Below are 13,607 nucleotides of genomic sequence, written 5' to 3'. Positions count from 1 at the left end.
TCAGTTTCCTGAGAGCTCGTTGCTGCGGTCTCCGCGGGCACCGTGTGAGGTGCAGTTCCCGATCGAGTTGCAGATTCTTTCCCATTGGTTTGATAGGCTGCCTCATGTAGATGCTGGGACAGTTTTGGATGAAATGATCTAAACATGGTAGAAAACTTCAGGGAATGCTTTGATGCATGCTTCATTAAAAGTCTGGTATAATAGAATTGAGATTTTAGTTTTCCAATTTGCAGTCACGGAGCTTATGAAAAATCCATCATAAGTGTGCTTTCGTTCTCATTTGGGGTTTAGAATGATAACTCAGTTCAGTAAAATTAAGTTACATAATTCTGATTTTTTAAGTCTCAGGCATTGGATGTTGCATGAGGGGTGTTGGATCATTATTTGCTATATTAATGTACCACTGTTTTTGTATGGATTTCATTGATCCTTGAGTTTTGGGAGCCTAATTTGGCTGTGGATGGCTTCAAGTGATGTTACAAGTTATTTACCTGATAATATGGTAGTGGGAATCAATTAATCACATTGTTTACTATGTTAGTTCATCCAGATTTGACTTACTTTGGAGCAAATATTGGTAAGCTAAAAGTAAGTTGGTGGCTCAGGACAGAAATAATACGATGGCTTGTGTATCGAAGATTTATAGGGTGCTGTGAATTCTTGTGGTCAAGATATATGTACGCACTTAATAGTAAGAACATAATTTCTGGTGGTTAAGATTTATGTACAGGCTTAATGGTATGACAACAATACATGCATTTTAGATCAATAGCAGAGGCATTTGCAAAACATAAATGCTATATGATCATGAAGGCAGGATAACTCATCTTCAAGTCACTTGTTCTGTTATAAACTATTAAAGCCCCAGAGAGAGAGAGAGAGAGAGATGGCAAAGTTTATTAGAAATCCTGCTCATGAAGGTTATATAGAAGATCAAATGCCCCCTTTGCCGCTGATATCAGTCGCTTGCCACCAGAACAAACAAACTCAACACTTTGATAACTACAATATACTCAAAACCAATCAATCAGTTCTAATGATCTTAAGCACAAAACACCACCTTCAAAACTAATTAATCAGCACTAGAAAAGCTCAAACCCAAAGCCAATCAGTTATCTAATAACCTGACAAGTAGAAGAATACAAAAGAGCATCACCACCAGACCACACATCAAGCACAAAGCTTGGCAAGCTCTCTTTTTTTTTTCCTTGTTCCTTAGAATCTGCAGTGAGCTCTGCAATCGCTCTGGCAGTCATAGGAACATGGACCATTGCAGTGCATGGGGCAGAGCAGCTCCATGCCGCCGCACCGCCCCTACCAAAACACCTTGCGTACTCCCCTACCCGGTATAAACTCGAGCTGTAACTTGGCCTATTATATTTATATCCACTTCCTCCTCTTCCTCCATGTCTATGATGTCTCTCTCCTTCCTCACCTTCTTCACATCTCCACCAACACCCACCACTAACATCTCCTCCGCTGCGTCCACCGCCACCTCCACCCCTGCTACCCCATCCCCAGCCATAGCCCCAACCACCTCCACCACCACCTCCTCCTCCTCCTCCACCACCACCACCACCTCCTCCTCTTCCTCCTCCACCACCACCACCTCCACCGCCACCCGGTCGCTTCTGAATTCTGAGATGCTCAGGAATCTTGTCATCAGATACTGCATGATGCAGTTGTGCTTCAAGTTCAATGCCAGTGCTGCTGCCATTGCTGCTATTCAGTGATGGTGCAAGTTCCTGAGACTGCAGCGGATCGGTGGCTAAGCAGAGTGCCATAGCAAAGAATGTAGCTGAAGCAACAAACAGGAAACCATCCCAAGGGGTCCTTCCCGAGGAGACCCCCATTTCAATCACCAAACTTCCTATCGAGGTCTTCTTTTGATGAGAGCTGCTAGTAGAAACTTCCAATATGAAACATTTTATACCTGTTCCATGGTAGTGATGGTAATAATGGTGACAGTTAGGCAGCAGAGAGACAGAAAGAATAGGCTGACAGAGAGACAGAGGATGTCTTGCATTGCACTTCTTCCCCACATGTTGGGTAGGATCCTTTTTTAGCCACTGCTTGCCCCAGCCATATTATCACCAATAGCCCACTGTGACTCTTCTGTGTCATAGAAACTTTCTCACCTACCAATCTTCTACCTTTTACACCCACTTGCTGTACTCATGGTGGAGGGCTGAATGAAGTTTTCATCCCTGAAATTGGGTTTTAATCTTTTATTGTTACCTCTAACCAGCAAACAAGTGGGCATCCAAAAAGGCTGGATGGGGTGACGGTACTAGCACAACTTTTCACCAACCACCTCTGCTTCCATGAGCCTAAACCAGCAACTTCATGTGTCTTGCTGCAGACTTTATCCAGTAAGCTATTGATTGTACCAGTCTAATAAATGTAATCAAGTGGGACTATTTTGATGACTCTGTACAGAAAGGAACATTGCATGATGAAGTGGAAAAAGCCTACTTTTTACATATGGATAGAAAAGAAATCATGGCCTCTGCAATACTATTGTAATTACTTTTCTTTTTAACTTTTGATGTGCAATTTGTATTATGAGGGGATAAACTTAATGGCAGTTACAGTGCTGCTTTCTTCTATTTGCATTTGAGCTACTCACCTGAGTTTCTACCCTTCCCTGAGAGCTAATATTTAGAGCAGGTTAACTTTCTTGTTTCACCAGTGGGAACACTTTAGTGACTGCAAAGTTGGTTTGGGCGTGCCTTTTGATCAAAATGCAAATAAGCCATCACAAGAAACAAGATCAGATTCCTCGGTTTCAAGCTTAAAACAAGCGCCATCACTGCAAAAAAGCAAAGCACCATTCCCTTTCTCTTTTTAAGACAATGGTTGTTTTCAGTTTGAGAGTCCTGTATTGCAGTCCTAGGATTCCATAGCTCATGATAAGAAAAAGAGCCGACCAGAGTTGGAATATGGAGGCGCAACATAGTCATAGTGACTGTCTTGTGGGAAGCCTGTCACGCCCCCGACCCGAGATTGTGAATCGAGGGTCATGGCAACCACCGTATATTCAAAGAAAACTCTTTCCATAAGCATGCAAGCATCTTATCATGCTATTCTAAAACAACAGCGGAATAATTAGTCAATAATTTAAATCCAAAATATAATGATCTAAATTTTTTCTTTAATATCTCAATAAATTCAACAATGATTCATAGTCCTTACATCAAATTCAATAAGACTTTCAACCGAAAATAAAAGTATAGAATTCTGCTTCTGATCACTCTTCCATTCATATCTTGTATCATCTTAATTCCTCAACATCTGTAAAAACAGTAAAATAGGAGGTAATGAGCTAGACAGCCCAGTAAGCAATGATCACTTCTTAACAGATTTCATCAGGCATTTAAGTAAATAATTATTTATAGAAAATGGGCATATAGAGTTCATTAATTCGAAATCAATTTCAATTATGCAATAAAATTCATGCCAAATTCATTTCTTTTTCGAAAATTCAAGTTTCTTTCCAGGTTTCAATTTCTTTCGTTCTTAAATTCTTTTCGTCAACCATGAGCTATGACCACATTTTCCCGTGACAAGATCATAACACCGTGTATCTTCTTGCGGTGAGCTGCGAATCATCTGGCAGCAAAGTCTTTGGAACCGCTGGTCTCTCTGACGGTTTGTCGCTGGTCTCTCTGGCGACGTAAACCCTCAGGATAATCAATTGCCAACGTATATGCCCCCATTGGCAGGGTCCTTTACATGGTCAGGTTATCAATTTATAATGTTTCTTATATCATAATTCTTCATAAATCATATTTCATATTCTAATTTCGATAATAAAACATATAATCATGTAGTATCGAAATCAATCAATATAATGCATCATGGAATCAATATATTCAATCATGCTTCATCATAACATTTCAAATAAGATATTTTTATAACAAAATACCATTCATCTAATTCATGCATCGTTTCACAAATCATGTCAGAAAAATACATTATAATTTGCCGATAAATCTAGAAAAAGTGAAACATTACTTACCTCGAACGCATTCCAATAAACCCACATAATTCTATAAATTTTTCTTCCAAAAATTCTGTTCGTAGATCATATTGCGATATCCCATGATCAAACATCCACAATTCTATACAGAATCAATTTTAATAATTAGAAAGAATACGAATACCATATTTCAACGGTTTAGATTGGATCCGATCATCTAATTTCATCTAATCAAAATCTAATTAGGACCTAAACGATCCAAAGTTTGACTATCAGATCAAATCGGATTCGAAGTGATAGGACCGAGGTTTCTTCATCGATTTCATAAAATCAAGTGGAGAGAGAAAATCAGAGGAGAGAGAATTTATGAGGTACAATTCGAATTGATCAGGTGACACAATCTAACATTACGATTGGTCCAATATCTCGATTGATGAAATCAATATGATCAAATTAAGTCATGGCTAGATCGAAATCATGGATGATCAAATCTAAAGATTCATGGTCTGATTAAGGTGGGTGCCAGTACGCTATCTGACAATCATGGATCAGGGTTCTTCATTAGAATCAGAAATATTAAAAGAAACTCTCATTGATAAATCAATCAAGAGAGAAAAATCGATAGAGAGAGAAATAGTTTTAGAGAGAGAAAATTCATCTTGGACTCCTCAGACGATATGATTCAACAAATTCGATCGATCAGATTAAATCATGCTAAGATTATCATGTGGATAATTCAATAAAATCATAAAAAATAAAATCTTAAAAATACCTAATATGATCAAAGTGGGTGTCGGTGTACCATCCGACGATCACAGATCAAAAATCCATCATGAGGATCATTTAAATTCATCATCATTCTTCTCAAAATTCTAGAAATCTTAGGAGAGAGAAATAACTTAGAGATAGAAAGTAGAGAGAGAAAGTCCAATTCTAAAGAGAGAAAATACTAGTTCAGGCTGAAGGGAGAGAGGGAAGAGAAAGAAATTTCTTTCTCATATTTTATTATTTATATCATTATTTATTAATTAATTTATTTTATTTTTCTTTCTTCTTTTCTTTTTTTTTTTCTTTTCTTTCTTTCTTCTTTTTCTTTTCTTTTTCTTTTTCCTTCTCCTTTTTCTTTTTTTTTTTTTCTTTTCTTTTCTTTTCTCTCGGGCTCCTTCCTGGCCAAAACAGGGGACCGGTAGGTCCCCTCCCTTGATCGGCCGTTCAGGCCACGACCGACACGGCGAAGGCCGGCGGCAGAGGGGGGCAATACTCTCGAGTTCGGAGAGGCAAGACCGGCGGTCGGTAGTGATCGTCGGCGCCGGAAAACCAAAGGGAAGAAGAGACCAAACAGGGGTCCCTTCTCTGACAAAAATCGGCGACACCCGTCGCCGGCAGTCGTGCACATAGGCACGGGAAGAAGGAGAAAGAAGAGAGGAAGAGGAGAAAAGCTTACTTCGGCCTTCGGTGACCCCGCCGGTGAGCAATCGCGACGAGCACGAAATAAGTATCCGCGGCTCCAATCGGAGAAATCAGGGAGGAAGAGAGGGGAAAAAAATCGATGGAGGGCTTCTAAGAAAGGGGAGAGCCTTTTTATAGAGAGCCCTAGGACTCCTGGTGGTCCTAGGACTCCCGATCACCACGGTTTCATCGGAGAAGAAGACTCTTATCGGGAGTCTTCTTCCCGATTTTTCCTATTTTTTTTTTTTCATTTGGACTTTGTGGGCTGGGTTTGTTACATGGGCCGGGCCGGGCCATGACAAAGCCTCTAAACTGAGGCAAGTCCAAAATAACATGTGTGGCTTATAAATGTTACCCATGCATGGATAGATCACAAGGTGCTTCCCCTTTAATCCTTTTGACATTCAGCATATCCTTCAAGACTAATCTCTCACAAGTGCGAAGCTTCGTATTTTTCTAGTTTCAGCTCTCTAGCATCTCCACAGCCTTCTTACTTCTCTACCAGACATTTATAGATAAAAAATGGCAGGTTACTTTGGGCCTCCGAATAAATTTTTTAAACATTGGAAATGTTTTCTCCAAAAGACTTGTATGAAAGAAAAGCGTCATTAAAAACTGAAAATATAGATTGTGATTCAATTATCTTATCTTTCAATGTACAAGTGATGTAAACATAGGATGCCAATGCAACAAATATATTGACTTTTTAACAAATTCCCAGAGGGCAAGCAGAAAAGTTTAGGCAAAGAATGCAGAAAAGAATAATTTTTCAGTAGCACTACAACCCAAAAGCTAATTGTACCATAAAACTTCATATATTTACAAGATTTCTATTTTCAAATCATATTAGATCTAAACAGAAACCATTTATTCTTACTTTTTGAGATCGACCACATGCACAATCCCATTCTAAAATTCTATACGCACAAATCATACAAGGCTTCAGCACCATTGTCATATCTGACAAGTTTCTCATCCACAAATTTCCACATTATCAGAAACAAAACAAACTGTAAGATTGAAAAAATCAGGTATGTCCCCTAACAAGTGCTTTGTTGACATATCAAAAAAAAGAAGAAAAAAGGAAAAGAAAAGGAAAAAAAAAAAAGAATCAACAACCCCAGTAAGTTATTCACTGATATACACAGCCATACTGGACAGAACCACTGCATATGATGCACATTCACAATTCAAGTCTAAGAGGACAAAAAAATGAAGTCACTACAAGAATGAAGGAAAAAGGAGGAAGGAAAAAGTGAAGAAATAGTAAAAGATATGTACAGAGATATGAACGGAAAGACTGGAGAAAAAGGACATTGAAAGATGGCAGCAAAGAGAAATTTCTCATGATGAATTAAGAAAGCCTGCAGGATAAGAGAGAGAATCTACTGATGAAGAAAATACATCTTTTGTGAAGAAATTTTAAACTACCAGAAAATCCTTTTCCACTCTCCTGTTAATAAAAAAGCATATGACAGATGTGCAAAGTGGAATGTACTTCAAGTTGAACACTGTATCAAAGATATACAGCATCATCAAACCTTTAGCGAATTGAGAAACAAAAGAAAACAACTCAGGCATCCTTGAATGTTGGAACTGCAGAAAAAAATTATGAAATCACCAATTATTTTGGTTAGGAATTAATTGAATGACCTTAAAAATTGCATACTTTTGAAAGATCTAGAAGGCAACAATCATTTCTTCCCTAAGTGAAAAAAACATGCGAACAATCAGCTGCGAGAAGTGCACTAACTACATGTAGGATGCATTTAATAAAATTGGAAAGATTCTTTTTGTTTTTGTTTGAGGGGAAGGAATGGAGGCGCATTTTGATTATTAAATAGCGACACTAGCATCTAGTGCAAAAAAAACAACTAGAGACTGCTATAGGAACATATGTACTTGCTAGGTATTTCAAATGATGGGACCCCATATCTGCAGGAGTTCCTTACTCTATCTTTTGGAGGATCCCTTCTCTTATTTTTTTTTGGCTATTCCCATGTTTGAATCTTTGAGAGTGAAGCATCTCAAGATCCAGAAAGAGGCCAAAACTTTACAGAGTTCACTCGCAAATTGGATGTCAAAGAATTGAAATATTTTAATATAAGTCGGAATCTCAGAATTTGTCGAGTGGAAGAAAAAAAAAATCATTCATAATATGTTTGAATCCTTGTCATGCCACATTGGATTGGTTCAGAGTGAGGTTCAAGCATGCGTACAGCTTTGGTTTGAGGTCTGGATATGTCTTATCTGCCAACCTTTCCGTCATATTTTATTTCATTAAGATCGTTGGTAGGTATCTATCGATGTGAATCAGTAATGATTGGTCGCTAATCCGTGGTTATAGTTTTTAGCAGACTTTTAACGGTTGAATAACCATCAGTATGGCTCTCGAGAGCAAGGTCACATTCATGCTAAAAGAGTTTTGGAGTCTAATTTTAGAGGACACTACATTAAACACTTCTACTCTTTTTGCAGAGTTTCTCAGACAACCAATTGATTAAGCTTACATGAAGCATCCATCTAGTGTAGCACCACTTGGAATGTTAGACCGTTTTATTTTCAGAAAATTTGTCTTGAACTTCCACCTAACAGGAGCCATTTCACCCAAGCCCTTCTGGCTGATCACCAGTCACAGAAAGAAGATAGTTTTCAAGGCACCTACCGACCCCTGATGGCTGAAAATGGGCTCGGGCCAGCTTGATGGGCTTCGAGCCGGCCCGCCTATAGGTCAGACTTTGGGCTAGACCAAAATAAAATCAGATTGGATTTGGGCTCAGAAATATAACCCATTTTATTTTTAGGCTGGGCTCAGGCTTATCATTGGCCCGGCTCAGGTCCGGCCCGAGCCCGAGCCCAACTGCAACCCGATTGCATTCTTTTGCTCTGCCGTTCTTCGTTTCCTTCGGAGGAGGCACGTTGTCGGGCTTGCTCCATTGGGTAGTGAAGCTCTGGAGGAGGATCAAGAAAGGCATAGTGGCCCGAGTCCGAGCCCAACTGCAGTCCGATTGCATTCTTCTACTTTGTTGTTCTTCGTTTCCTCCGGAGGAAGCACATTGTCAGGCTTGCTCTGTCGGGTACTGAAGCTCTGGAGGGGGATAAGAAGGGCATAGAGGTCCGAGTCTGAGCTCAACCGCAGTCCGATTGCATTCTTCTGGTTTGCCGTTCTTTGTTTCTCTGGAGGAGGCACATTGTTGGGCTTGCTCTATTGGGTAGTGAAGCTCTGGAGGGAGATCAAGAAAGGCATGGTGGGCTAGAGAAGGGCACCCAGGGTGGCAATTTTTCTCCATGAGGCTTCGCTGGAAGAGGGATGGCCTTTGGAGCCTCCTCGAGATACCTGATTGTTTTTTCTTTACGAGCAGCCGGAGAAAGGCAAGGCATCAAGCAGGCCCAAGAGCGCCCATCGCTCGATCGGTCTGGAGAGGACAAAACCCCACCAAGCTGCCCTCACCACCACCGAGAGCTGGAGGGGATGGTGGAGAAGGATCCAGAGCTTCGGAAGATGGTGGCCTGTGATCGGATGTCGACGGCAGCCTGTGATCTGGCGACAGCGGTGGCGGGATCATCATAGACTGGGAGAGGGTGGAGTTGGCAGAGAAGGAGACACCGGAGAAGGTCTTGAAGGTAGTCTCAACTGTGGCAGCGCAGGACAAAGCGAAGGAGGGGAGGGAATGGGCAGGCGTGGACTCAGCTAGCCCAAAGGTCTTCGGGCGGGGCTCGGGCTAGGACTCAGGTCGGGCTCGGGCTATGATTTTTATATATTCATCGGTTATAAGCCTAGCCTGAAGTCCGAAAATTATTTTCGAGCCAGACTCGAGTAGGGATAGGGCCCGGCCTAGTTCCACCCCTAATCTGATTATGCATGGTAAGAAGAAATCTCATCTGCAATCGAGTTTGCTACGAATGAAAAGGAAAAAAAAAGATTTTTCCAACTGCAGTCCGATTGCATTTTTCTGCTTTGCTGTTCTTCATTTCTTCCGGAGGAGGCACATTATCGGCTTGCTCCGTCGGATAGTGAAGCTCTGGAGGGAGATCAAGAAAGGTACGGTGGGCCGGATAAGGGCACCTAGGGCGGTGTTTTTCTCCAAGAGGCTTTGCCGGAAAAGAGATGGCCTCTGGAGCCTCCTTAAGATACCTGATTTTTTTTCTTTATGAGCAGTCGGAGAAAGGCAAGGCATCGAGCGGGCCCAAGAGTGCCCGTCACTCGATCGGCCTGGAGAGAACAAAACCCCCACCAAGTTGCCCCCGCCGCCACCGAGAGCTGGAGGGGATAGTGGAGAAGGATTTAGAGCTTCGGAAGATGGCGGCCTATGATCGGGCGTTGACGGCAGTCTGTGATCGGGGGGCAACGGTGGTGGGGTCATCATAGATTGGGAGGAGGTGGAGGAGTTGGCAGAGAAGGAGGCATCGGAGAGAGTCTTGAAGGCAGTCTCGACCGTGGCAGTGGAGGACGAAGCGAAGGAGGGGAGCGAATGGGCGGGCATGGACTCGGGTTGGCCCAAAGGTCTTTGGGCTGGGCTCGGGCTAGTACTTAAGCCGGGCTTGGGCCATGATTTTTATATATTCATCGGTTATAAGCCCAGCCCGAAAATTATTTTCGAGCCGGGCTCGAGTAGGGATAGGGCCCAGCCTAGTTCCATCCCTAATCTGATTGTGCATGGCAAAAAAAAATCTCATCTGCAATCGAGTCTGCTATAAATGAAAAGAAATTTTTTTTTTTTCAAAGTAAACTTGTGAATGCGAGGTCACCATCACTTAATCGATTCTGGCATTCCTTTTTTTTTGTTGGAAGAAATTGATTCTGGCATTTCTTGAAGCTCAAATACATTATCAAGAAACACCTATGCTACTTTTGCAGCAGTATTTGGATCAAAGTCTTCTCGATTGTGCTTATTAGAAGAGGATAGAACTGAACTAGATTGTTGTATTTTGAAAACGAGATCGTTGAAGATCTGTACATAAAAGATGAATCAGATTCTTAGAGCAACATTTTCATATGCCTCCATCAAGATAAGTTCTTTTCAATCTTTAATTTTTTTAAATTTTATTTTTTGAAAAATAATATTTTAAAATTATATAAATAATTTTATAATTATCTAGAAGATTTGATTTTTTTTTTTCAAGAATATACGTTCCAGTGAAACCATTATTTCATTTTTATTTATTTGGCATACATCACATTGAGAAATTCCTCTAAAATACTGCCAGGCATTACTGAAAAATGCTAAAGGCCGTCCTCTTGCATTGGAACTCCAACTATCCCTGTTCCAAGGCATCATAGTTAAACAGTAAAAGACTTTGTAATGTCCAGCATGGCCGAAGCTGGTGCAGAAAACATGGCTTGCTTCAACCTTTTTTTTTTGTTTTTAATGCAGTTGGTGGAAAGAATCCTTTCCCCTACTTCATTGATTTAGAGCAAAGAATACAGAGTTGATACACATTTATTTATGACCAAGGGCTTATCATTCAGCACATAAAATATTATGTGCTTTATCTGCTCTAATTTATAGATCTCATAATTTTATTTTTTTAAATTTTAATTGAAAAAATACCTTATACAAAGAAGGATGATCGCTTCCCATGTAAACCAGTCTCCTTAGCTCGAAACCTGCATGGTTCTTTCGGATTATAATCCAAAAGATACCTCATATGGAGAAAGATAGTTCCTTCTCAGATAAGTGCAAAGTTTTTATTGATTCACAATCAATATAGGACTAATAGTGTCTTTCTTCCTTATTATTATCATAACTTTCCTTTTTTTTTTTGATTCACGTGAAGTATTATCCGTTCTGACCTATGCAGGTCTCGAGCTTGCAATCGTGATGCCCATCCTCCTCATACATAGATCTCCCTTAACTGGGATACTATGAGAATAATAAAAAAAGATTGCACCATTAATTCTATATTATTTGTGAGTCAAAAGAGACTTTAGCTTATATAGGAATGAACTATCTTTTTCCATATGAGGTGCCTTTTGAATTAGAATTCAAAAAAATAAAATCATAAGACCTATAGATCGAAGCGGATAATATCTCACGTGTCAAACCATAAGCCCTTAACTGCAATACTAATAGATGACAATAATAAGGAAGAACAGCACCATTAGTCTCATATTGATTGTAAATCAAGAAGAACTTTAATTTATATGTTAAAGGACTACCTTTCTTCACATGAGACATCTTTTGGATTACAATATAGATGGATAAAATAATGAGGCCCACAGGACAAAGTGAATAATACCTCATTTGTGTGATTGCAATAATACTAAATTCTATTTGGCTATCAAAATTATTTTTTAAATTATCAAAATTACTCTTGACATGTTATGATGTGTTGTACATAATAATCTTAATATTTAATTACAATATCAGTATTAAACAATGATATTATCTATTATATCATACTATAAAATTTTATTAAAGTATACTACATCCTTTAACAAATAAAATATAAATAAAATATATATGTAATTTTTTATATGTTAATATTTTATATCTTTTATTAATATTAAATAATCATATCATGTCATTATCTTATATCAGTAAACCATTTTACTATATCAATAGGTACATGTTATAAAGTAGTTTGATTGGGAATAAACTATTTCAAACTTATACAACATTTTGCAAGTAGCGTTTGGCTAGCAAAAGGTGTTGTAATGTTGTTTTAATGCATATTCTCCAATAAAACGGTGCTCATAAAATCAGCATATAAAATCTAATAAAATATGCATAAATATATATCTTCATGGTATCATGATCAATCTCCAATGTGGCGTGGCTCTACCATATCGGAAAATAAATCACGTGAAAAAATAACGAACGGTGGCGCATCCATCAATCGGCGCCAACGGACGGTCCTTGATCGGCATGCGGACTCCCATAAACCTACTTTCTCTCGATCTCGATCTCGATCTCGACCTCGCTCGCTTGCGCTTGCTCTCTCTCTCTCGCCCCATTTCCGGAACGGCGGCGATACCATCCGATTCGATTCGTTGATCCAGCTTCTCCTTCGACGCTCGACAAGGTCAGCTCTTCCAAACCCTCTGATCATCCTTTGTCTTCGCTTCGAAATTGTTCGTTTTGATGCGAGTTAAGAGCTACGGATTGCTTGCTAGGGTTTTGTGATCGTAGATTTGTTTGATTGAGGTCTTCTAACATCGGGAGAAATCCTTATTTTTGGTGTTCTTTTTCATTCTTTTTCTTGATTCGTTTTTCCAGGCGCTTTGGGGATTCGCTTTTTTGAGAAGATCGTGGCGATTAGACTGTTCATTTCTAGTTTTCTCCTCCTCCAATTTTATTCGATGATTTGGATGATAGGGTTTTCAGTTCAATCTTTATTGATACAAAAAAAATATCACACTCTAATCAATCGAACGGCGTGATTTCTATTGCTGCGGGGTTATTTAGTTTTTTTCTTTTTCTTTTTTTTTTTTTAACGAAGTGTTTTCTGTCGGTTAGCTATGTTCGGAATCAAAAGGTGCTATGTGATTCTATGGAATGCAATTTCATTGGATACTGTTTAGAGCTGGATTTCGTAAACCACAGTTTCAATTTCTTGAGCATAACTCCGATCTGCTTTTATTTCTCTTTATTTTGTTCTTCTTCCCCAAACCAAAGAAGAACATGTTCTTCCCAAAACCATGTAAAAATAAGATTGCATTTTTTTATGAAATGGTTGATTATAACATTGTTTTTGCTGTTGTCTAGGGTTTCTGGAGACTTTAGCGTTATATCTGTTGTGTGGGATTGATGGCGGAACACTTGGCTTCGATATTTGGTACTGAGAAGGATAGGGTCAACTGCCCGTTCTACTTCAAGATTGGGGCATGCCGCCATGGCGACAGGTGCTCTCGTCTCCACAACCGCCCCACAATATCCCCAACCCTTCTCCTGTCCAACATGTATCACCGCCCCGACATGATCACCCCAGGGGTCGATGCCCAGGGCCAGCAAATAGACCCCCGAAAGATCCAGGAACACTTTGAGGACTTTTATGAGGATATTTTTGAGGAGCTCAGCAAGTTTGGTGAGATTGAGAGCCTAAATGTCTGTGATAACCTTGCTGATCACATGATTGGGAATGTCTACGTCCAGTTCAGGGAAGAAGACCAAGCTGCTGCAGCTGTTAAGGCCCTTCAAGGCCGGTTCTACTCAGGCCGCCCAATAATTGTGGA

General features: G+C 39.8%; 1 protein-coding gene across 1 annotated transcript in view; it reads left to right on the top strand.

Moving 5' to 3' along the window:
- Positions 1-12,299: 12,299 nt before the first annotated feature.
- LOC105049382 (splicing factor U2af small subunit B) overlaps positions 12,300-13,607 on the top strand; it is a 1,936-nt gene continuing 628 nt past the window's right edge. The window contains exons 1-2 of the mRNA XM_010929006.3: positions 12,300-12,457; positions 13,141-13,607. The exon at positions 13,141-13,607 is cut by the window's right edge and continues 628 nt beyond it. Of these exons, the coding sequence (XP_010927308.1) occupies positions 13,183-13,607 (425 nt within the window). The 5' untranslated portion in view covers positions 12,300-12,457; positions 13,141-13,182. The remainder of the gene's footprint in view (positions 12,458-13,140) is intronic.

Source organism: Elaeis guineensis, chromosome 8 (genome assembly GCF_000442705.2).
Source record: "Elaeis guineensis isolate ETL-2024a chromosome 8, EG11, whole genome shotgun sequence".
Lineage (NCBI taxonomy): Eukaryota > Viridiplantae > Streptophyta > Magnoliopsida > Arecales > Arecaceae > Elaeis > Elaeis guineensis.
Note: the sequence above shows the minus strand (reverse complement) of the source record. Positions and strands in the feature narration are given on the sequence as shown.